This window comes from Canis aureus, chromosome 23, assembly GCF_053574225.1.
Source record: "Canis aureus isolate CA01 chromosome 23, VMU_Caureus_v.1.0, whole genome shotgun sequence".
Classification (NCBI taxonomy): domain Eukaryota; kingdom Metazoa; phylum Chordata; class Mammalia; order Carnivora; family Canidae; genus Canis; species Canis aureus.
Window position 1 is genome coordinate 18,928,955 of NC_135633.1, and position 26,298 is coordinate 18,955,252.

The 26,298-nt window shown below is 35.9% G+C and overlaps 1 protein-coding gene across 8 annotated transcripts in view; it reads left to right on the plus strand.

Moving 5' to 3' along the window:
- STK33 (serine/threonine kinase 33) overlaps positions 1 to 26,298 on the plus strand; it is a 152,975-nt gene that overhangs the window by 73,454 nt on the left and 53,223 nt on the right. For 4 of the 8 annotated variants that reach the window (XR_013362108.1, XM_077866577.1, XM_077866581.1 and 1 more), the window contains exons 2-5: positions 12,823 to 13,209; positions 14,499 to 14,612; positions 18,421 to 18,534; positions 22,629 to 22,733. Coding sequence is in view for 5 of the 8 variants with exons in the window: in XM_077866577.1 (XP_077722703.1) it covers positions 12,985 to 13,209; positions 14,499 to 14,612; positions 18,421 to 18,534; positions 22,629 to 22,733 (558 nt within the window). In the remaining 3 variants the exon portion in view is untranslated. Of the gene's footprint in view, positions 1 to 5,701; positions 5,802 to 12,822; positions 13,210 to 14,498; positions 14,613 to 18,414; positions 18,535 to 20,970; positions 21,054 to 22,051; positions 22,096 to 22,628; positions 22,734 to 26,298 lie in introns of those variants that run through there. The other 4 variants (XM_077866578.1, XM_077866580.1, XM_077866583.1 and 1 more) reach the window with 4 other exon arrangements.

Genomic DNA, 26,298 nt, shown 5'->3' on the forward strand with positions numbered 1-26,298 from the left:
AAGGGACAGAGGAAGAGAGAGAATTTTCAAGCAGACTCACCGGTGAGTGCAGATGCCAATGCAGGGCTCAGTCTCGACTCTGAGATCATGACCTGAGGCAAAATCAAGAGTTGGATGCTTAAATGACTAAGCCACCCAGGTGCCCCATCTTTTCTCTTTCTCTCACTATGGTCATAGCTAATCATTTACCAAGTTCTGTCACTCCATTTCCTAAATATCTCCAGAATCTGGCTATTTCCCCCATTCCTTATGCTGCTTTTCTAATTAAGACCACACTTAGGGATGCCTCGAGTGTCTGCCTTCATCTCAGGGTGATTCTGGGGTCCCAGGATCGAGGCCCACATCAGGCTCCCTGTGAGGAGCCTGCTTCTCCCTCTGCCTATGTCTCTGCTTCTTTCTCTGTCTCTCATGAATAATAAATTAAATCTTAAAAAAGCCCCACATTTATATCCTTGCCTAAACTATTATAATACTTTCTTGTGTTTCCATCTCTAGTCTTGTCTTGCCTTTCATACATTTTTCTATACTACAGGAAGAATATGCTTTCTAAAAAGCTCATTTCCTTTTGTCATTCCCTTGCAGGTAAGCAATAGCTAGGAATATAGATTTCATCCCTGCATTCAGGGAACTTGGGTATAGTGAGGGATACAGATAAATAAATGACCATGTACAATTCAGAGTGTGATAGAGCAAGTATAGTACACTAAGGAGATTGGCAGACACTCAAGTGAACTTGACTCAAAATATCAAGAAAATTTGAGAGGAGATGGTGTCTGAATTGAGATCTGCAGGAAGAGTAGGAATTATAATGATGAAGGGAAGAATGGGAAAGAGAGTTCCTGGCTGAGAGTGCATGAAGGAGGATGTAAAGAAGGCATAGGATTGTAGGAAATGAAAGAAATTCTGTAGGTTGGAAAACTTTATGTTGAGGAAGTAGTGTAAGATAAGACTGAAAATGTACACCAGGGCCACATCACCTAGGCTTGTTTGTCATGTTAAGGACTCTGTGCTGTTGGGAACCACTGAAGTGATTTTTGTTGGAAGAAACATGAACAGATTTACATATGAGAAAGAGCACCCTGGTTATAGTGGGGGGAATGCTTTGGTTGAGATGGCTGACTTGGAATCAGGGTGACTAGTGAGCAAGCTCTTGTATTAATCCAGGTAAGAGATAATATTGATGTGGGCATTTGGAATGGAGAAAATTGGATGGATTTGAGAATTATTTTGGAAGTAGAATGGACTTGTCATTGTTGAATATGGAGGGAGAGGAAAGAACTGGGGAAAATTTTGTATTATTCAGTTAATTAAATTATCTATTTCAGTAGTTATCCCTTTAGAACATAAAGCTATTATGTATTTATGTAAGTATGTATGTACATTAATTACAAGAAAGTATATGGTGTTTTGTAGGTTTTTTTTAATGACCTACATCTGATGTAGGTCTAAAGATCTAAACTCCCCTAAACAGACTTTACTGTTCATTTGGTAAAAGCTAGTAAATGTAGACCTAGTGCCTGGGTCCATTTATTTCTTCTATGAGCCTAACTTCTTATTTCATACTGGGATTCATGATTAAAATATCTTACTTCTTCTAGTCAACATTTTTTTTTCTATCCTAAGCATAAAGCTATATGGTTGATTCTATCAGCTTTCCTTAGCTACCTAGCTACATAAGGATATTTCTACTGTGGAATTTGCACTACAAAGCAATTCAAAACTTTTGCATTTTCTGTTTGTAGTGTAGTAGAAGATCTCACTAGGGTAAAAGGACTTGCTGATTTTGGTCACTTTTTGTCAAAAGAATTTATATCTACATGACTAAGTTTGCTATCTGACTAAAAAGCATACTGTGAAATACAGCATTCTTTGAACTTGAAGATCTGTTTAAAAGTTTATCATTTCTTTACTAAGACATGAAAAGAAAATCATTGCTCATTTTTGCAGAAGAGGTTGGAAACTCATATTTTTGGGCTTTCATATTCTTTTATATGGACTTTGCAAAAATAATAATCTTACAATCACTGTTTCCTGAATTATTTCTAGTATTTGTTAAATTGATATGTGGTTGGATATAGTATTGTTAAACAAAAAGTAGCTTTATTTTAGGAAATAAAGAAAAATTTAATGTTAGTATTACTTTTTATATGTATTATAGAGGACATTTTAAATCTTCATCATAAAAAATTTCTTTTTATTGAAGAGAAAAATTTCTTCTCCCCCAAAAAGAAATCCTCTCTGGTCTCAGCTGCTTTTTAAAATCTTGAACCTGTCAGTGAAATTGTGTAATCTAGTAATAACATGCCTAAGGCTTATTGCCTTTTCTTGGGCAACACAGTATCAGCAAATGATGTGCTCTATCGATTTTAATCACATTGTTTTTACAGTTCCATTGCAAGGTTTTGAAAGCTCACCAAGTAAATAAATCTGTGGCTACAAACACCTCCTTTCTCTGAAAATCTAACCATTTACATATTATTCCTTTTTGATCAGTTGTTAAGATAATCTATAAACTAGTAATACTTTGAGAGAGTATTTGGACTTTGCTGGTCTAAAACATTCTTGATATTCAGCATTGTTTAGAATTTAAAAGATAAAATTCTTATAAAGGTGATATTTGAGTGCCTGTAGCATTCAGAATTTTTTTAAAGATTTTATTTATCCATGAGAGACACACACACAGAGAGGCAGAGACATAGGCAGTGGGAGAAGCAGTCTCCTTGAGGGGAGCCCGATGTGGGACTCGATCCCAGGCCCTGGGATCATGCCCTGAGCCAGAGGCGGACACTCAACCACTGAGCCACCCAAGCATCTCTAGCATTCAGAATTTACATATAACAAGTTGCATATGGGCTACTCCAGCAAGCCACTCACTCAACAACTCAGCTGCACACATCTAGAGCAAGCTCTTGTAATTATATTCTAACTAGCTATGAGCTAATTAGATGACAGTTTGTATCTTGGAACCCATGTAGAACAATATTTGGAGCATTAGACTGAGAGATTGTTACTGACAGATAAAATAATTTTCTGATGCTACCATCCATTGGGTTTTGACAGAGTTTCATAATAATAATAAAAACTTCCATTTATTTAGAGCTTACAAAGTATCAGTATTTACATACATTATATCCTATCCTTATAACAGTTCTGCCTTGTGGGTGTACAGACATCATCTATGTATATGCTTCGCATAAGAGGAAGCTGAGACCAGATGGGTTAAGTCACTGGTGGGGAATTTGAACATTGGTCTAGCAGTAAAGCTTGGGTTCTTTTTCATTACTAAGGGCAAACACATTTCATGTGAACTGTTCTGTACCTGTAAAATGGAACCATTCTGATAAGACTTATGAGATTTTATTTTATTTTTTATTTTTTTAAAAGATTTTATTTATTTATTAGAGATGTGGGCGCGGGGCAGAGACACAGGCAGAGGGAGAAGCAGGCTCCATGCAGGGAGCCTGACGTGGGACTCGATTCCGGGTCTCCAGGATCACGCCCCGGGCCGAAGGCGGTGCTAAACCGCTAAGCCACTGGGGGCTGCCCAGCTTATGATATTTTAATGCTCATAAATTGTTTAGAAATTTGGTAGAATGGTAGAATACCGCTATCTTTTTTTTTTTTTTTTTTTTGGTCTGATACAGCTTTGTTTGTAATAGTGTTAAGATAGGAGTAGAGGTGTATGTATGTGGGTGTGTGTATGTGGGTGTGTGGGTTTATGTGTGTATAAAATAAATAATATTTTATGTGGGATTTATAGTGGGAAACTTTCTTTGGTATCTTTTGTTACTTTGGAACTAATTAGAACTATGCCATTACGTTGCAACATTGACTCTAGTGAATTTGTCACTAAATTCTAATTTGTTCATATGGAAGTAGATTTTGATTGATTATACTGGCTGGAGTCTATTCTTTATACTTTGGAGCTTTATAGTTTATATTTTCAGCATACACTGAAAATATATGTGTCCCCTCCACTGCTGATATTTCTGATATGATATACTTACTAGGCAAAGTACTAAGCATTTTATAAGTGTTATCTAATTATTCCTCACAAAAGTCATTTAAGATAGCTAACCACTATTTTTTCCACTTTACATGTGAAAGAACTGAGGAGTAAGTGGTGGAAAGTAGAGTTTGAATTCTGGTCTCTCTCGTTCTAAATTTTTTTGTTTCCCACTAGGCTATGTTACTTCCTTGATCACTCCCTCTTTTTTTTTAATTTTTTAAAAAATATTTATTTATTTATTTATTTATTTATTTATTTATTTATTATTTATGATAGACATAGAGAGAGAGAGAGGCAGAGACACAGGAGGAGGGAGAAGCAGGCTCCATGCCAGGAGCCCAAGGCGGAACTCGATCCCAGGACTCCAGGATCGTGCCCTGGGCCAAAGGCAGGCACCAGGCCACTGAGCCACCCAGGGATCCCCTCATTCCCTCTTTTGTATCACTTTTGTACTTTGTACATATCTATCATTATCTTTATCATAATAATTGTTAGGTCTAGGTCTTGATAATATCTTTATTTCCAGCACTATGTAACAGATATTCAAAAAATGTTTGCTGAATACATACATAGACTATTAGATGACTAGATTCTCAGTTGGCCGGTTCTCCTACTTAGAACTCTGGTGCTCTTTACTTACTGACCTCTGGTCACTCTTTTGGCCAGACTTACAGAACCCTGGCAATTAAGTACCTTTTAGGTCTTATTTCCCCAACCTTTCCTACCTTGCTGAAATTAATAGCCATGACACATTGATTCCTGAGATATGATATTCTAAATGCTTTTGTCTGGTTATGAATCTGAGGTTTGCGTGTTGCAGATAAGTGGCTCATCACTAGGAGTGAAGAAAAGATATTCTTCCAAAAAATAAGTATCCTTACTTGAGGTCATTTGGCTAGGGATCCTGAGAAGGTTAACATATTTCATATAATTTGTTTGTTTGACTGTGACATACGTATTTTAATATAAAGGAAAGAATGAGTCAGTTATTGCTATTTATACTATCTGCCAAATAGAATGATCTTTTGTTGAATATGAGGATCTTAGTAATAATGTTTATTATGACCAAGGCTTATAGTTGTTGGGAACTGGCCTTAGCCACCAGAAACCCTTTGAATTAGGTAATATGGTCCATCCCCCAAATAAACTGTGTGCTTATATCCTTTCAGACTCCTGAAAACCACAGTCTTGAGTAGAACATAAATATGGGAGTACAGTTATAACTTCTTGTCTGATGGGGAACCTTTCAGAAACAGGTGGAAATTTATAGAGGATTGGGTCCAGACTGCTGTGGGGGTTTTGGCATTCTGCTCCAGAAAGAGAGCTTCAACGTAGAGTGAGGGTTTGGTTGTAATGCATTTTTTTGGCCAGGAGACTTCCACCAAGTTTTTCTAATTTTGTTTACATGACAAGCCACTGGGTCTCTTACACTAGGTAACTACATTGGATATTCCATTTAAGACTTTGCTCTAAGACGTTGTCTCCATCAATTAGTAAATCAATCAATAATCCTTTTTTAATGAATACCTTCATTCGGAAACAAAATGATGAGGTGAATAGAATGTAGTTCCTACCCTGAAGGGGTTCACACCTAAGAGAGGTAGCCTTTGTTGTTGTTTTCTGTTATCAAATTATTTCTGCAGAAACTTGAAAATAGGGATCATAGAATCTGCTGTTGGTGTTTTGTTGTAGACTGTTTGGAGTTGCTGAGTTTGCAGAGATCTGGCCACAGGAGGAAAATTTCCTGGATACATCTAAATTGTGCTTCCGGTGTTTGAATGTGATCTTGAGGGTCAGAATATCTTTTCTAATATTGTATGAAACATCTGGGTTGGAGCATTATATCATACATTTTCTTAGCTAACTGAATAGTTTCATGGAAAATTGATGGCTTTGGAAAATTCCTCTTTTTTAATACTTATGAAACTATTTGACACAAGAAAGGCACTCTAACCACACAATTTTATTTATATTAATATATTCTATTAATGCAAAATTATTAATTAGTGCTTGATAAATGAAGCTAGCAAACCTTTCACATTTACCATCAAACTCTTAATCTTGGGCAGCCCAGGTAGTTCAGTGGTTTAGCGCCACCTTCAGCCCAGGGCGTGGTCCTGGAGACCTGGGATCAAGTCCCACGTCAGGCTCCCTGCATGGAGCCTGCTTCTCCCTCTGCCTGTGTCTCTGCCTCTCTCTCTCTCTGTCTCTCATGAATAAATAAATAAAATCTTTAAAAAATTCTTAATCTTATTGCTCCATTGTTAATTGGATTAAGACTGCTGAATACATATTTACCTTTTTTTTTAAAGCTCTACTCTCAGGAAATTTCAATTATATAATACAACATTATCAACTCTAGTCACCATGTTATACATTAGATTTTCAGACCTTATTCATCTTCTCAGTGAAAGTCTGTATCCAATATGTGAGGTGATGGATGTGTTAATTAACTTGATGGGAGAACCCTTTCATAATGTATAGGTCTATCAAATTATCACATTGTACACTTTAAATATCTTACAGTTTTGTCAATTGTACCTCAGAAAAGCTGGAAGAAAACATTCCTGAGTACCAGAAGACTATTTTCTTTTAAGCATGCTGGATGGAGCACAGCTAGCTGGGTGTTCATGTCCCAATCCTCAGTGTGGTTCTACTTCTCTTCTGGAGTCTATTGGCAGTGTTGTATATTTTGACTGCTTTAGCTACATGTGGGCCCAATTGCTCACTCTTCACCTGTTATTCTCTGATTTCCTGAGTGAGAAGGAAGTCTTATTTCCTTTTTCTTACAATGCCTTTTCTTCTATACTTTATTTAGCTTTTTCTTTTTTAGCCAGAGCCACTACGCCTTAGCACATCCAGCCTTCCAGCTTATACCCTTCTTTTTCATTATCATCCTGCACCCATGGTAAATTCTAACAATGATGCTTTGTTACAGGTGAAATTCAGATTGGCTAAGGTGAATTTTGAGGCTGTAACTAGTTTGTCCTGGTGTGAGGTAGGAAAACCAGATCCCCATTATAATATTGAAACTCCACAGTGGAGGTGAGGTCAACTGCCTCTCAATTCCTTTAAATGTCTACTTCACCTCAGTGGATCATTAGGAGCGATTCATCTTTGTAGAGTTTTAGGGCTAGAAGGAACCTGAAGCATCCTAGTCTATGCTTAAAGACCTTAAATGGGTTTCTGCCAACTGACCTTCTGGTCTCTGCCTGGACATTTCTAGTGACTGAGAGATAGTCTTTCCTTTTATCTTTGACAGTTCTAAATGTTAGGAAGCCCTTTTATAATAGATTGATGTGCACTCCCTTTTTGAATCACACAGAAGCCTATTTCTTATGGGTAATCAATCCTCTTCATATTTATGAAGAGAGCCCTCATCTTCTTTTAGAGATATCTCTCTTTCATATGACCCATCTCTTTACTTTGACGACTCTTCCTATACATCTGCCTATTTTTCTGCATAAGTGATTTGTGATTCTGGCTCTTTCCCACAAAGTGAATGCTCAGAAATTTTCATTTTGTACAAGGATGGGTCCGTGCTGGCAGAAAGGTACCTGACTTGAGGTTGCTTATAATGTAGGGAAAAAAGACACTGGATAACAACAGGAGAAAAATCAGGGAGAGGTTTCTTGGTTTTCTCCAGTCTCTTTAAGCCAAACTTTTTTAGTGAAATCTCTGTTCATATCTTAAACTGTCAGTGAGACCACATTTAAGACCGTCCCTCCAGATTATGGCTCAATCAGTGAGGTATATTATGCAAATTAAAATAGGAAAAGATGTAATAGCACACATCAACTATTAAACATTTTTAAACATCTCTGTAATGATGTAAATTTTAAACAACTGTAAATTCTCTTATAAGACAGCATAGACTCATTTCCCTAATCATGCCCTTAATGGTTAGAATAGTAAACAAGTGCTAGTCTCCTTTAAAATATAACACTATGATCTAGGAAGCTCATTTGGCTCTTCTTTAGGCTCTGTAAGCATGTTGGGAAAACAAGTAGTTGAAAGTGAATATACAGTTATTCAGCTTGGTCTGCATAATGTCAGACAATCCAGTTTTTTTTTTCTTCACTTGAATAGAACACATTTTTGACTGAATTGACTGACTGTTTAGGTTCCTTGTAGACACAGTCTTAGCAAAGAAAACTAAAAATTGCTTTTGGGGAAGAAAATTGTAGCTAGTTATATCTCATAAAACCATTCTTGTGTTCATTTTCTTGAGGAAATTGCCGTGAGTGTATCTTCTAGGGCCAATATGTAAGAGACCTTTTTATGCTTAAATAAAAGCTCAGAGATTTTCTGTATCAGAGTTGTTCCATTGACTTGTTTTAGTTCTGAAAATAAAACGAAAACCTCTAGTCAAAAGACAGCTCATACTTCAGTTAAATAGTGACATAATTTGAACTTATTTGTTTACGTTATGTCTAATGCCTGTGTTGTCCAGTCTTTGGCGACTGGCAGAAGCTTCTTTGGTTTTCTAATACATCACTTTATACCTCAAGTCCTGTTTGAACATAATTCCATGATTCTGTAGAAAAAGAGTTATTCATCTTTGTGTTTACATAAAGATAGGTTTGCAATGCTTGATTAATTTTATGCCTCTAAAATATGAATGACATCATTTGGCCTGTGAGATAGTAGATTTATTTTTGTAACAAATCTTTCAGATCAATTCATAAATGAGAAAGAAATAAATGTGAGTAAACATTTGTTCTATTTTGGTTTTTAAGCTAAAATGATTAGAATTCAGCCAGCCAAAAAGAAATTAAATTTGAAATCTAATTCTTGTCAAGAAATTTTGCATGCAGCTATTCAACCCATTGTTTTAGAATCGCTGTGGTGAGAAAGTAGAACATTACTTTGGCAGATGTAGCATTTGGTAGGTTGGAGAGTGGAAAAGAAACTCAGTGAGTTATAGGAACTTCTGTGCATTCTGAGTATAGCTCCTAAATACATCTAAGGTAATGGATAAAGCAGAAACTGGAGCAAAAAAGTACTCGGAAGTCTACATCAGTGTCAGTGATATGATGAAAATACGATTTATTTTGAGAAATTGATGGAAAATTTAAGGAAATGCTTTCTGAGCAGAGTTAAAAAGAAGATAATTGTTTTTGGATCCCCCAAAAAAACCATCTTGAAAATGGGAAATTTAATATGTACCAATTCTGTTGAAAGTTTGTAGATAGACATATAGTAAAACTTGAATGATATGGTAAGCATGCTTTTAGGAGTACTGTTTATAAAGAAGGAACTCAGCTACACTTGAAATAAACCTTCACATTATGAACTCTTCTTTCAGTTTCTTATAAGTACTATAAAATCAGTATTCTTAATGCATGCATAAAATAATGCCTTACACATCTTGTGTGGGACTTTTCTGCCCCCACAGAGAGAAAACATTATTTTTCCTACACAGTAAGGCTGTTATTTGCAGATCTACTCGACTGCTCTGAGTCATTGATGGTTACAGGCTTTATATTTAACTTGAAATGCAAAGTGTTTTCTTCTAAGGCCTAAAGTTAAATTGTTTTGCAAAGTGTTTGTAGGTACATTCTGAATTTTCTTTGTCTTGCTACCTATACTTGAAAAGCAGAATCTGACATTTGTAAGAGGTGTGTGTGTGTGTGTGTGTGTGTGTTTAGTGGCCTCAGTTGAATTCCTTTTTCCCTCCACCTGTCTGGAAGGCACTTTTTATAAATCTTTTCCAGTGCTTGCTATTGCGAGTTTTGATCACAGCAGGAAAATTTTTTCACACAACTTTGATGAAAGGTCATACTTATTGGGATGACTTGCCCATTTTTTCTATCTAAAATCTTAGAATATGCTGTCGACACTACCTGGGATAAATATAAGTATAGCATTTAGGATTTTTGCATTTATTCACAAATAAGATTGGCTTGTAAGAATGCCTTTCCCTTTCTTGAGAACACTGCCCTGGTCAAGTTTTGATTATTCTTGCTGAGTAAAATGAACTGGATGGCTTTTTATTACTCTGAAATAGTTTGTATGGGAATCATCTGGTCCCTAAAAGTAGGAGAGAACTCTGGTAGAGAACTTCTTGAATGAAATGATAAGTACTATGAATAAAAATGAAGCAAGGTAAGAGGACAGAGTGAATGGGCCTGCAGTTTCAGATGAGGTGGTTAGAAAAGTTCACTCAAATGAGCAGAAGCCACCCAGAAGAGAGGGAGAAAGTCATGCAGATGTCTGTAGGAAGAGCATTTTGGGCAAAGGAAACAGAATAGCCAAAGCCATGAGAATGGAATATGGTTGACATATTTGAGGAATAGCAAGAATGTTAGCATATCTAGAGCAAGAGAGATGATGTAGGATGTGAAATCTTAGTGGCAGTGAGGAGTCCGTGTATTTGGGACCCCATAGGCAAAAGTCAACAGAAGTACAGTTCTTTGTCCTATTCATCTTAAATTTTATTCTTTAATCATGCTTTTCCATTTTTGATTTGACTGCTCATGTATATTTTTATTCTTTTTTTGTTTTTTTAATAAAGGTTTAAGAATATACATTTTTTTAAAGTACTGCTTTGCTTGCACTCTACAAGATTCATGGTCATAAGTCCCATGGCCATCTCTAAGCTACAGAAGAGGTTGGGAAATGGAGGATTTTTGATGAGTACATTGTGGCCCTGGTCAAAATTAGGATTCTGTTAAGTAAGGAACAATGGAAGAATAAATATTAGATAAACTACTAGTCATATATTTATTAAAGTCCTATTGCCTTGAAGATTTTCCTGTAGATTTTATGCTATGCAAATTGTTACCAAACATTGTAAGATGGAAGATATCCAACTTGTTTTATGAAAGCAGCCGGAAGCTTGTATCAAAACCTAACAAAGGATAATTACAGACCAGTTTAACTTAGAAATATAACTGAAACCTCAAAATACAAATGTATCCATTTTCTAGCATTAAAAGAATCATCCATCATGATCATGTACGGTTCATACTGTAAGTGCAAGAATGCCTTAATATTGGGAAACCTTTTTAAACAATGCAAAGTATCAAAAGATCCAATAAGAAAAAATATGATAGGGCAGCCCAGGTGGCTCAGCAGTTTAGTGCCACCTTCAGCCCAGGGCGTGATCCTGGAGATCCGGGATCGAGTCCCACATCAGGCTCCCTGCATGGAGCCTGCTTCTCCTTCTGCCTGTGTCTCTGCCTCTCTCTCTCTCTGTCTGTCTCATGAATAAATAAATAAAATCTTTAAAAAAAGAAAAAATATGATAATCACAATAGATTAAGAATTGACAAAAGGTAGCACTCGTTTATGATTAGAAAACTAGTCTTCTACAACTAAAACTAGAAAGACATTTCTTTAAGGACATAAAGATATCTAACTTCCACTTCTGGTCAAATTTATTCCAATTCAAAAGGCAAAAGTATGTTCCATATGTGCCTAGCCTTATCAGTCTGTGACTGCATAATATACTTTTATGTAATATCTGAAATATTATAGTAAAGACCATCATAATGTACTCCTAGTTACTTCCATAAGTTTGTCAAGGTATTCTCTTATATGTACTGCAGGACACATTTCTCTCTCCTTTCTCAGCTCATGTCTTTCCAACTTGCCACCATATAGCTGCCAATAACTCTAGTTCGCCAGAATGTTGGGCATACCTGTTTCTATGCTGAGGGAAAAATAGCACTCAATAGTTCCCCAAAATGAAGATACTTCTAATATTGACTTTGAAATTTTAGGAATAAGTAGTTCTATAAAAATCAAATTATCTACTCCTTTGTCAAAGGTGTTAATATGAATTTACTCTAATAATAATCAGAGTGAGGTTTAAATTTTGAAACCACAGTAATAAATGTTTTACACCAATATTTTTAAGCCTTATTTATTTATTTATTTATTTATTTATTTATTTATTTATTATTTTTTGCCACAGACCACATCAAGAAGGGAGGTGGTGGTGGATAGGTGAAATAGGTGAAAGAGATTAAAAAATACAAACTTCAGTTATAAGTCACAGAGATATAAAAAGTGTAGGATAAAGAAATATAGTTAATAGTATTATAATAGCATTGTATGGTGACAGGTGAACTAGACTTATGATGATAATTTTGTAATATATATAAATGGTGAATCATTATGTGATGTATTTATTTTTTTTAAAGATTTTATTTATTCATGAAAGACAGAGAGAGAGAGAGAGACAGAGACACAGGTTGAGAGAGAAGCAGGCTCCATGCAGGGAGCCTGATGTGGGACTCTACTCCGAACTCCAGGATCATGCCCTGGGCCGAAGGCAGGCGCTAAACTACTGAGCCACCCAGGGATTCCCTTATGTGATGTATTTAAAACTAATACAATGTTGTATGTCAATTATACTTCAATAAAAATGTGTCTTACTCTGTGGCTGAGTCCATATACATACACAAACCTTTTCTACATATATATCTGTATAATTAGAAGTTTCATAGAAGTTACCAAGGATCTATACAAAATACTCATACTATCCTCTTAGAATTTTAAAAAAAATTGATAGCCCACCAAATTGATTTCCTTATTAGACTGTGCGTTTCAGCAATTTTATGGTTCTGAACAGAGATGATTCTTTCAATTGTTAGGTAAATAAAATGTCTGGAGTTCAAGAATTAAATTTTGAAGGATGACAATCCATTGGTTTTTAGAAATATGTCCTAATTTTGCCATAAATAGTAACTTTTCTTGTATAGACAGGATGCTTTTGGTGCTTGTTGCTTGTTTTTCTCTGATTTATAGGAGGGGGGTAGAATAAAAAAGAACTTTCTAAATTTTGATTTCTTTTCTTTCTGCAGCTCTCATGTGTGAATGTAAGTGCAGTGCATCATTACTCTAAGGACCTCACCAACAGGAAGTTACAGTTTTCACCATCAGCTGACCTTATCCCTATTGGTGTGGTTTTGTTCCTCAAAGAGTGGAAACCCCTTTCTTTCAACTTGCTTTTGTTGCAAAAGCAAATGGCCAATAGTGGCTTTGGCAGAAAATCCACACAGTGCCCCAACTGTTCATCTGCTTCTAAGAAAGGTGGACTTTGTGTATGTGCCTGTAAAACAAAGCTTTCTCCAATTTCTGTGGTGGAAATATCCCAAGCATCAAATATTGGCAGCTCAGAATTTATGGTTTTACCAGGGAGAAAAAAAGAAAACCAAACCAGCATAGATATGGCCTCTGGGAAAGATATGGTAAATATTGAAGATTCTCTATCCCAACACAAATTGATACTCCATTTCCTAATCCCATCCTTAGCTTCAGCTGTATCCCTTGGGGTCTCATCAGCTAATTAATTGGCTTCTTAACTATTAAAGGGACATTCTTTCTTACATAAGAGGTGAGCAGAATTGGTTAATAATTTCTTTTATAGTATTTCCATCCACTGCCAAATTAGTTATTTGCCAGGATCATTAATAATTTGGAATGTTATTCCAGCTTCGTTTTTTTTTTTTTAATTTTTAAAAAAATTTTTATTTATTCATGATAGTCACACAGAGAGAGAGAGAGGCAGAGACACAGGCAGAGGGAGAAGCAGGCTCCATGTACCGGGAGCCCGATGTGGGACTCGATCCCAGGTCTCCAAAGGCAGGCGCTAAACCGCTGCGCCACCCAGGGTTCCCGAGCTTCTTTGTTTTTTAATGGCTTATCCAGAAATGAATTAGTTTTCAAGTTGGATTAAATGTGAATTGGGGGGCATTTTCTTCAATGGATGCAAAATGGGATTTATGGTTGTAGTTAAACATAGGGTGATTATTATTTAAGACAATTCCTGGTTATCTAGATGGAATATCAAATATAGTTTGTAAAACCAATTTGCATTAATTACAATCTATGAATGACTACCTGGTTGGACTGCTTTGGGTGTATTCTACCTTTATAGAGAAGAAGCAGTGTGGAAGATTGTAGTTGATACAGAACAACTTTGGTAAGTTTAAAAAAAGTTAGGTTCTCACTCCTCAGAGTTGCACCTTTGTCAGATTTTCTCCTTAAACTGTCATTTTTGATTTGTGTTATGGTATAGTCATTGCCATATAGGCATCGCTGAGTGTATTGTTACTATATAACCTTCGTTCAAAAGATGTTTCGTGAATGTTTGGTCAATAATTTTCTATATATAACCTACTGGAGGTGACTTTAATGTTTTGAAACAAGGGTGATTGAGAAAGCTCTAAAGTTTCCTTCTCTTGTGATTTTAAAGAATCATCAGGTAAGTTCTGTTAGATTTGTGACACAGGTTATCATATGGACTTGCCTGGATTCAGGGGATTAGATTAAATGGCTGACTTCATGTGGTCTCTTAGCATAATGAGCCAATGAATCATATAGGGCTTAGAATTTGAAAAAGACGATAAATATCATAGCACACATTAAAGATTTGTGATTATTTAAATTAGGGTTCTTATTTTGTCAAGATACAAGCATTTTATATTTATACTGAAAGCATATTATATCTTAATATTTTTATTCTTCTTGGTGTAAGCCCTCAAAAACCTCAAATATGGAGAGAAAAACATCTCAACAACAATGGAATCGGGGCAACAATACAGAAGGAAAAGTTCCTCACATTAGGATGGACAATGGAGCTGCTATTCAGGTATATAGAAAGCAAGATGAAACTGCTAGGAATGTCTAAGTCAATAGTTAATGGCAAAAATGATTTAAAAATTAGTCTCTAAGGAAAGGAAAAAAAGAAAAGAGGAAATTTACGTTTCAAGTATGTCAAACTCTTTACAAAAGAATATGAAAACTAATTATTTCTTCTGTTTATAGAGGACCAACTAGCCTTTAATTAAAGCAGAGGGCATTTTTATTAGCTAAAATGAGTACATTTTGGTCTTCAGCTGTTGCCTGTTGCTGAGAGCAATCTTGGAGTCTTTATGTAGACCTCTTCAAGACAGAGAGACCAGATGACTTGAGATGGTTTGGCTGTTCATTTCTTTGATGATTAGTAGTGAGGCCAGAATTTCCCTTGTGGACCCCTCCATTTTTTCTAGCTCGTGATTGAATGGATACCATTGTGATTCTCCCAAGGACTCTAATTATTATGGATTGGATATTCTTATTACCCTTTTAGAAATTAAAATGTGTTCCTTTAACATCAGATTAACAGAACCAATAAGAACAACTGCAAGAAGAAAATTGCATTGATGTTAAATAACTTAAAAATGTTGTTCCAGGAGGTATTTGGCATTTTACTTGAAGCAATCAGAAAAACTTCCTGAGTACTTCTAACTTGAAAAGTTTAATTTTCCCGCTTTAAATAAAAGGCCTGTATTTTTTTTAATCCACAAATTTACTGAGTTTCAAATTTAGCCATAAGAGCTTTTATAAAAGCAAAATGTATTCATTGTAAAATAGTAGGAAAAAATAGAAAAGTGAAAAAAAAGTAAAAATCATGAGCCAGATATAACCAATGTTAACATTTATTATCTTAGTTTTTTCTGTGCATATATTAAGTGTTATTTTATTTTTATTTTCAGTTTTTTCCTGTTTTAAGTTATGAAATATTTCAAATATATACATATTTTTAAGAAATAACCTTAACTGGTATAATTGAAGTTTTTCTCCTCCCATTAAATGGACAGGTTCGTTTTAAAGTTTTTAAACACTTTAGAAGAGTATATTTTAAAAAAAGAGTTATACTCATCCAAAATTCTACTATCCGGAGATAACTACTCTTAATATTTAGATGACCATCTCTCCAAATACCAGTATTGGCACCCTCACATGCACACATTTTCATAATGGGATCGTATCATATGTGCTTTTTCACACTCTACACTATATCATGGATTTCTATATCAATAAAAATAGACCTACATTACCATTTTTAAAACATCCTCTTAAAATTATTATCAACAAGAAGTCATTTTCTCCTTATTTTCACAGATGTAATGATGTCAAAGCAGTTAGTTGAAGAAAAAGATTAGTTTATGAAACCAGTTGGACAGTTGGGCTGCTTCTATATCGATTCCTCATTTAAAAAATCCCATTTAAACATTATTAAAATACTGTGTCCAGGTTGTAGTTCTATATGTTTAAAGAGCAAATGGAAGTTCAGTTTTTAAAGGGCAAGAAAAATTGGGGAAATGGTTATAGAATTTAGATCATTTTGTTTGTGGAAAACAAAAAGGATAAATGACCATTTAAATTGAAATTTGACTCATTTTCATAATAGGTAGTTGGGACTTGCATATAAATATGATAAAAAAATGTTTTGTCTTATTTTAGTCATCTTAGTTTTCTGACTGATTCTCACTATTAAGTGGCAGTAGGAAGAAAGAAGAGCCAAAGTAATTACAAATCATTGAAAGTAGTGCTTTGGGGACCATCCCTTGGGCAGAATATACCCTGTATGAGTCTAGGAATTGCCATTCATGACATTCGAGACTATAAATCCAAAGCTTTTCCTCTAGAGTTCAACTCTACATAGCTGTCTGTCACTTCTCTTACAGGTGTATATATGTGGAAGGTTTCTGACTGGCTGGCTTGCTGACTGGATTTATTGATTGACTCATTCATAACAAATTCACTCATTCATTCCATATTTGCACTACTGTTCCTTTGGAATGCCTTCCTTGCTTTGCTTGGATTATAGAAAAAAAGTTCTCAATTACTTGCCTTTGTTCCCTCACATGCCAATCTCAGAAGCTGCCTCTTTTATAATGTTTTCCCTTATTCTCCCAGTATTTTAGCTCTGGTCTCTGGCCCCAATGTTGTTTTGTTGTTGTTGTTGTTGTTGTTTTTCTTTTTTAATTTAAGACTTTACAATTTAAGTGATAATCTTGTCTCTTGAGTAGATTACAGATTCTGAGAAAACAGGAATTGTGTTTTATCCCATTTTTGTTTAAAATATGTGTCACAAAAGAACTATCTGAACAAAGTCTAACATGTTAAAGCTAAACAGTCCTTCCTTCCTTTCACTTTTCCTCCTATGTGCTAAGCATGAATATTTTACCTACAAAGTTTCAGGGTAGGCTTTTTAAAGGAATCAAAAGGAACAGCTTCTTAAGAAGTTTCTAGACTTTTTTGGGAGAAAAACACGAACCAAAGTGTTTGTAAGAAAGAGAGTAATAGTAATAATAGTAAGAAAGGACCAGTGCATATGTGCTGAAGGAAGTCAAAATAATGGAATAATCACCATGGTGCAGTCAGTCAGGGAACCCCTTCACGAAGTAGGTAAGTAATTAGTTGAGCATTGAATCTTTCCTTATACAAGTAAGACAGGAATGTAAGCAGCAGAAAGTGAAGACAAGCAGCTAATTTATCTGGTGTGTGGTAAAGGTGAAAGTGGTTGCAGAGAGATAAAGTAGCATCTCCAGAAAAGGACCTGGCTGCTGAACCAGCAGAGGCTTCACTGAGTGGCGTTTCTTCAGCTGTTTTGTCATGTTCTAATCCCCAGGCATGATATGTCCAGAAACTCTTAATGCCCTGATACTGATTTAGATCAAGGAGACTGACTTCCCCCTCAACCAAATTCACAAGAAATGGAAATATAAATGAGTTACTTGTTTGTTATTTTACAATGTGAACCAGGATGCTGGGTGTTCACAAAAACAGTGCATTCTTTTAAATATATGTATATATATTATATATCATATAATATTACATATAATACTAACTTTTATTGAGTGCTTACTATGTCAGGCACTATGCTTTTTAAAAAAAAGTTGAATTGTAGTTGACATACAATTTTATTAGTTTCAGGCATACAATTCGGTGATTCAACGTTCTGCTCATTTCACTGTGCTCATGATGATAAGTGTAGTTACCATCAGAAGTTAAATAATAAGTAGAAGGATTCTTGGTCTGGATAGTGTTACTATGAATGGTTTTTATTTTCTTCACAGTGCTGACTTATATTAAAATTTCTGTCATATATTGCTTTTTCCAAAACAAAAGGAATAAAACAACAAAAGCAATTTTTGATAGAAATAATGAAGATAAAGTATTACTTGATAAACAGAAAAGCAGTATTCAATGGTTAATATGTGTTGATTTTATAGTATAGCTCTCAGAATTTGGAGATAATTTCTCTAGTGTATGTGTTTTATACACACACACATTAATATTCCATTCCTCCTTTTTCTTACAAAGATGTTTCCATAATATAATAGTTTGTAAGAAATTCATTTTTATACTTTTGAGGTTTTTCGTATTTCTCCATTAGGATTTTTATGGTTTTCCACCAAAGGACATTTAATGAAATTTGTCAAAATTTATTTTTGGTTAATTAAGATGTGTTTATTAATATTAAAGCAAATATGTGGTATCTTCTATTTGATTTTACCCTGGAGCAGAAACTCTCTTCCCTTGGGTAGATATCTGTCAGTATTATGTGTTCATTTTTAACACCTGATGAATGGCAGAAAGAGACAAAGGAGCTCTTATTTTTTATCCAGGAATTCTATACCTTTGGAAGAATATTGGGACAGGGGAGCTTTGGAATGGTCATTGAAGCTATAGACAAGGAAACAAAAACTAAGTGGGCAATTAAAAAAGTGAACAAAGACAAGGTAAGAATTATTAGCAGCAGGACACTGAGGACACAGTGCCAGGGCAGGGTGGGGTGGGTGGTATAGTTGACACAGCTGACCCAAAGGGCAGGCCCTGGGCTATTGCCCTGGAGAAGTGTGGCCATTTCCATGGCCTTCTGGGAAGGGACCAGTTCTTGAACTCAAGAAAACAAGTGCTATCTGAGAAAAGCAACTGAAGGATTAACTAACATAACCAATATAACCAAATCAGGGTAAAGTTTTCTTTTTCTTTTAATTTTTTTTTTATTGGAGTTCAATTTGCCAACATATAGCATAACACCCAGTACTCATCCCGCCAAGTGTCCCCCTCTGTGCCCATCACCCAGTCACCCCCAAACCCCCGCCCACCTCCCCTTCCACTACCCCTTGTTCATTTCCTAGAGTTAGGAGCCTCTTATGTTTTGTCACCCTCACTGATATTTTCACTCATTTTCTCTCCTTTCCCTTTATTCCCTTTCACTCACTAATTTTTGTATTCCCCAAATGAATGAGACCATATAATGTTTGTCCTTTTCCGACTGACTTATTTCACTCAGCATAATACCCTCAGGTCCATCCACGTCGAAGCAAATGGTGGGTATTTGTCATTTCTAATGGCTGAGTAATATTCCATTGTATACATAGACCACATCTTCTTTATCCACTCATCTTTCGATGGACACCGAGGCGCCTTCCACAGTTTGGCTATTGTGGACATTGCTGCTATAAACATTGGGATGCAGGTGTCCCGGCGTTTCACTGTATCTGTATCTTTGGGGTAAATCCCCAGCAGTGCAATTGCTGGGTCGTAGGGCAGTTCTATTTTTTAACTCTTTGAGGAACCTCCACACAGTTTTCCAGAGTGGCTGCACCAGTTCACATTCCCACCAACAGTGTAAGAGGGTTCCCTTTTCTGCGCATCCTCTCCAACATTTGTGGTTTCCTGCCTTGTTAATTTTCCCCATTCTCACTGGTATGAGGTGGTATCTCATTGTGGTTTTGATTTGTATTTCCCTGATGGCAAGTGATGCGGAGCATTTTCTCATGTGCTTGTTGGCCATGTCTATGTCTTCCTCTGTGAAATTTCTGTCCATGTCTTTTGCCCATTTCATGATTGGATTGTTTGTTTCTTTGCTGTTGAGTTTAATAAGTTCTTTATAGATCTTGGATACTAGCCCTTTATCTGATAGGTCATTTGCAAATATCTTCTCCCATTCTGTAGGTTGTCTTCTAGTTTTGTTGACTGTTTCTTTTGCTGTGCAGAAGCTTTTTATCTTGATGAAGTCCCAATAATTCATTTTTGCTTTTGTTTCTCTTGCCTTCATGGATGTATCTTCAAGAAGTTGCTGTGGCCAAGTTCAAAAAGGGTGTTGCCTGTGTTCTCCTCTAGGATTTTGATGGAATCTTGTCTCACATTTAGATCTTTCATCCATTTTGAGTTTATCTTTGTGTATGGTGTAGGAGAATGGTCTAGTTTCATTCTTCTACATGTGGATGTCCAATTTTCTCAGCACCATTTATTGAAGAGACTGTCTTTTTTTCCAGTGGATAGTCTTTCCTCCTTTGTCAAATATTAGTTGACCATAAAGTTGAGGGTCTACTTCTGGATTCTCTATCCATTGATCTATGTGTCTGTTTTTGTGCCAGTACCACACTGTCTTGATGACCACAGCTTTGTAGTACAACCTGAAATCTGGCATTGTGATGCCCCCAGCTATGGTTTTCTTTTTTAAAATTCCTCTGGCTATTTGGGGTCTTTTATGATTCCACAGAAATCTTAAGATGATTTGTTCCTACTCTGAAGAAAGTCCATGGTATTTTGATAGGGATTGCATTAAATGTGTAAATAGTCCTGGGTAACATTGACATTTTCACAATATTAATTCTTCCAATCCATGAGCATGGAATATTTTTCCATCTCTTTGTGTCTTCCTCAATTTCTTTCAGAAGTGTTCTGTAGTTTTTAGGGTATAGATCCTTAGGGTAAAGTTTTCCAGTGTGAGTTGAAAGTAAGGGCTGGTTCTCAGTGTGTGTAGTTATAGACCTGTGAGCTAGGGATGGCTTAGCTAGGTGTAAGTCTCAGCACTGTCTCCTGATGTATGCGGTTCTGAACGACTTTTCTCCCATCCTTTCCTTTCCTTTGATTCCCTATTTCCTCCTGTGGTTGTTCATCCTACCTGCTCTTCCAGTTTGAACCACTTTTTCAACAACTATGAACTATACTGTTCACTTGTAGTCACTCTGTTCCTCACCAGGTTTCTCCTGGAGTGGACAATGAGTGGGCTTCTCTTTAAGGGTTATGCAGCCAGTTACCTATAGATAGTCATAATCTTGTGCACACATATTGATGATGAACACTTACAAACACCAATATAGTAAAATAAATTTATATAGTCATTATATGAATTGGACAATATATTACTGCATTATATACAGGTCAAGCCATTTGGGGAAGGAGGTGAAGCAGAGTTGAGACTGATATTAGGAGAAATTGTGGTAATTTTCCACATCTAGTCTAGGTAAGAATTCACTCCTCATGGTTACTTTTTCTCTTGAACCTCTAGGATAAACTTAAAATGTGATTTTCATCCTACTTCGATAGGGCATAGTGGGCAGGTGGTTTCCTATTCACTCCTGAGATTAGTAATGTTTGAAGAGTAGAGACAATCGGAAGCAGGGATGGCCCTAGATAAAATTTTAACGAGGTAAAGTTTGACCTGTGATACAGGTCAGATACAGGTCTTTCCCGTACTTTAAGAACTATTATGTATTCTCCAAGCTTGCTGGGGGCATGGGGAGGGGTGGGATAAGATTTTTGTTATCCTTTTCAATGATATATATATATATATGTTTTTTTTACGATATTCAGATCAATTTCTTTTTTTAATTTAAATTCAATTAATTAACATATAATGTATTATTAGTTTCAGATGTAGAGTTCAGTGATAAATCAGTCTTATATAATACCCAGTCCTCATTACATCATGTGCCCCCTTTAATGTCCATCACCCAGTTATCCCATCCCCTGACCCATCTCCCCTCCAGCAACCCTCAGTTTGTTTCCTATGATTAAGAGTCTCTTATGGTTTGTCTCTCTTGCTGATTTTGTCTTATTTTATTTTTCCCTCTCTTCCGCTATGATCTTCTATTTTGTTTCGTAAATTCCACATATGAGTGAGATCATATAATTGTCTTTCTCTGATTGATGTATTTCGCTTAGCAGGGATATTTTTATGTGGAGGATGGCAATACTTTTCTTCAGATAAGGATAGTAATTTAGGTATCAATAGAGATGATGATTGGAGTGGTGCTGAGGGTAGAAAAAAAAACAAAAAACACTTCCAGAATTTTTTAGATGACTTCATAGAAAATCAGTCGCACCCTGATTTGTGCTCCCTGGGGTGTGCCTGCTTTTGCCTTTTGCCATCAGGTATGGTTAAGGGTTACATGTAAGGAGATAAAGCTAGAGATAGATTGGTCTGAAGGAAAGATATCTCTCTCTCTTTCTCTCTCTCAGGTAATTTTGAAGCCGGGGGTATCAGGCAGTGATATATTGCATGGGTAGGTATAGAATCTCACTGCCTATTATTTCTTTTATATATAAATATATATACTTTATATATAAGTATATATAAGGTATATCAAAACAAAACAAAAGAAAAACATTTTGTTTTTATCTTTTCCAAATGATGCCCCTGCAAAGTAGATTTTGGTTTTATTATGCTAACATTAAAGGATTAACAGGAGTTTGAAAGAAATACCAAGAGGCATATTCAAAATTGGAATAATTCTGTCAGGGGACAGAGACCATGTTGTAGTTAATTTAGAGAAACAGTCCAAGAAACAGATGTGGCTTGAGGCCAAATCATATATAACTTATAATTGGACAAAGGAGAGAAAGACCATAATTTAATCTAATCATGGGAATAAGTTGCATGTGATCTTTTGAAAAAGGAACTTCTCCAGAAAAGTTAGGAAAAAAGGAACATTCTCCAGAAAATGTAGGAAAAAATGTAAAACTAACTGTAACTTTTATATTGAGAGATGTAGTAGTTACATTCATATGTGAAATCTCTGTGTCCTCATTATTAAAGGCTGGAAGCTCTGCTGTGAAGTTACTTGAACGGGAGGTGAACATCCTAAAAAGTGTGAAACATGAACACATTATACATCTGGAACAAGTGTTTGAGACGCCTAAGGTAAGGCTTAATCAGGTGCTGCATTTTGAAAGTTGTCATTGTCACAAATGAACATTATTCTCGTCTGAAGTAACCCCTGTCGGGCACAGTTGCTCCTGTCCTTGGCATGTGTCTGTCACTGGAGATTGATGAGGGCATTCTGGAGGACTTTTATTATTGATTATATAATTAGGTGTCTGATGATTAGATTGATGTATTTATAGTGATATTTCTGGGTGGCTTGTTGTAAACAAATGCTTGGAATTGAAACTATTTGCATACCACCAGATAGTGATTAGAGCTTTCTTAGAGATGGCTTTCCTTTTGCTTTGGTCTTTGGTTTCTCCATTACAGTCTTTTGGAATATTTCACCATTTTGCAAGGTTAGCTTTCTAATAAAGTTAGCATGGATATATTTAGCACTGTGTAGAAGATATTTATCATCTGTGTTTTACCAATGTGTTTAATTTTCCTTCTTCCCTAGATATCATCATTCTCCTCTTTAAATGCCTTTAATTTTCATTTTCAGTTGTTGTGAAGCCTGAGTTATTTGCCATTCTGTCTCCAGATTATTTAGTACCCATGGGTTTGGGTGTTTCTCTGCTCAGAGGCAGTAAAATATGTGGTCAGGCATGTGGACTCTGACATCAGATTTGCCCGTGCCTTTAAATCCTGGCTCTACTACTCATTAGCCATGAGATGATGATGTTACTCTACCTCTCTATGCTTGAGTTTGCTCATCTGAAAAATGGGTTTAATAATAGTATCGACCTCATTTTGGTTGTTGAAGGATTAAATGGGAAAATGGATATAAAGCATCTGTCTCTTTAGTTTAAGCTATTATTCTTTGTTTCCTTTGCCAGTCTCTAAGGCAGAAATAGTCAATTTGGGTTATGTATTACACTTGATTAATTAGGAGTGTTTAAAAATTTTGAAAGACCAATTATCCTTTATGGGAGCAATAGACAGCAATGGGGCCAAAAGTCTACTCTGTTCAGTCATAGGGTTGTTATTTTTTTTAATCCCCAAATCTTCTTAGAATAGTTTTGTTCCTTATCGTCAGTTTTAAGCAATTTGGTTTCATGTACCTTTCTATTGTTTTCCTCATATTTCTGGTGCTTGGGGTTCATGAAGCCTCTTGGATCTGTGAGTTTATAGTTTTTATCAAATTTAGGAAATATTTGGCCATTATTTGTTCAAGTATTTTTTTCTGCCTTCTCCCACTGTCAGGACTCCAGGTGCCCGTGCTAGATTGCTTGATATTGTCCACAGTTTACTGATGCTCTATTCATTTTTATCAATATTTTTTCTCTCTTTGTTTCATTTAACAGTTTTTGTTGCAGTGCCTTCAGATTCAGTCTTTTCCTATAACATGATGTGTGTGTGCTGTTTCTCTTTTCCAATGGAAAATATGATTTGATTCTTTTGTGTGTCTTTCCATTTTGACTTAACATGCTCAGTATTTACTCCTCCTTCTTAAATATAGTTATAATAGCTTTTAATGTTCTTTTCTACTAATTTATCATGTGTGTCATTGCTAGCTCAATTTTGATTAACTGTTGTTGTTTTTTTCCATTACCAGTTATATTTTCCATTTTCTTTATATGCCTATTAGTTTTTGATTGGACACTAGGTATTTTTATATTCTTGTAACTACTCTTGAGCTTTATTGTAGGACATAGTTATTTGTAAACAGTTTGATACTTCTGAAGCTTGGTTTAAGCTTTGTTATATGGTACCAGAGCAGCATGTGATCTAGGACTACTTTTTTTCTTACTAAAGAAATAAGACCCTTTGAAAGTACTCTACCTGATGATGTCCTGAATTATGAGATTTTCTACTCTGACCAATGGGAACACAAGCTCTTTCTGGCCATGTGTAAGCTCCAGTGATTGTTCCCTCTGTTCCTCTTGCATGGTTCTTTACCCAGGTTTGGGCAGTTCCCTCATACACATGAATTGAGAAGTACTCTGCTGAAGACTGGAGGGTGAGCCTCTGCAAATCTCTGGAGCTTTCTCTATGTACAGCTTTCTCCTCTTTGATACTCTGCTCTTTGAATTTAAGTTGTCTTGTGCTTTCTGGACTCTCAGCTCCATTTCCTCAGTTCACAAAGACTGCTGGGAGTATTCCTTCTCACTGCCCCATGACCTAGAAACTTTCTCTGTACAGTAAGCTAGAATGATTATGAGCCTTGCTTCATGTGTGTCCCCTCTTTCAGGGATCATCGCCCTTTGCTGCCTGGTGTCTAATGTCTGAAAATTGTTGTTTTATATGTTTTGTCTCTTAAGTTGTTTTAGGAAGGAGGGTCAGGCTAGTCTCTGTTACTTCATCTGGCACTTCAAGTGGGAGTCCAAATCTTGAATAGTTTGAAGGCAAAGGAAATCATCATCTGTGATTGGTTTGCTGGTTTGTTTGTTTTTTAAAGATTCATTTATTTATTCATTCATGAGAGACACACGGAGAGAGGCAGAGACATAGGCAGAGGGAGAAGCAGACTCCTCGCAGGGAGCCTGATGCGGGACTCGATCCCAAGACTCGGGGACCATGCCCTGAGCCCAAGGCAAACACTCAACTGCTGAGCCACCCAGGTGTCCCTGGGTTTTCTTTTAATGTATTGCTGGCCCTTGATTTACACAGGTCAGATCTACCTCCTCCTATCCCTAACTCACTAGACCTTCAACAGAAGCCATCTTAAAGATGAATGGAAATTGTTACTTGATGGGTAGGCCTTGGTATTAGTACTGTCATCTAGTCAGAGTTTGTTATGGTTTCTTGTGAGTCCAAATGTTCTCCTATCTACACAATTATTTCTAACAATTATAAAAATACTTCTCAAAAACTTTTATTGATATGACTTTTATCAACTTACATATTTGAAATTGACATCAATTTATACTGTAGGCACTACTAAAGTCACTTTTCTTTCCAAATAGTTCATTGACTATTTTATGTACCCATGATCCCTATAGTGCTATCAGTGGAAAAAATATGCCATAGTTCAAAAGCTTATTTATGTGTTAGACTTTGCACAATCCTTTAGATACTTTTGAAATTCCAAAGTATCCTGAGGTTTGGTGAATCAGAATATTGATTGTTGGAAGAAAGGGTGTTAATCTTCTATTCCTCTTTTCATGCTTTCTGATTGAACACAGAAGTTGCATTAGTAGTGGCTATAGAATAGAATCAGACCCCGAAATCTTAAAAAAACATTTACAAAAATTTATCAGCAGAGGATGAAATGGTATGTGGAGGGTAGTCTATGAAAGGTATGAAATAGGTATGAAAAAGGCTTGTATTTTAGTTGACTATGAATCTTTTTTTTTAAAGAATTTATTTATTTACTTATACATGAGACACACACACACACACACAGAGAGAGAGAGAGAGAAGCAGAGACCTAGGCAGAGGGAGAAACAGGCTACATGCAAGGGGCTTGATGTGGGACTCGATCCCAGATCCTGGGATCATGCCCTGAACCAAAGGCAGACCCCCAACCACTGAGCCACCCAGGTGTCCCGACTGTGAATGTTTTTGACTCAAGAAATGACTTGACTCTTGGAAAATCTAAAGTAATGTTAATATACAT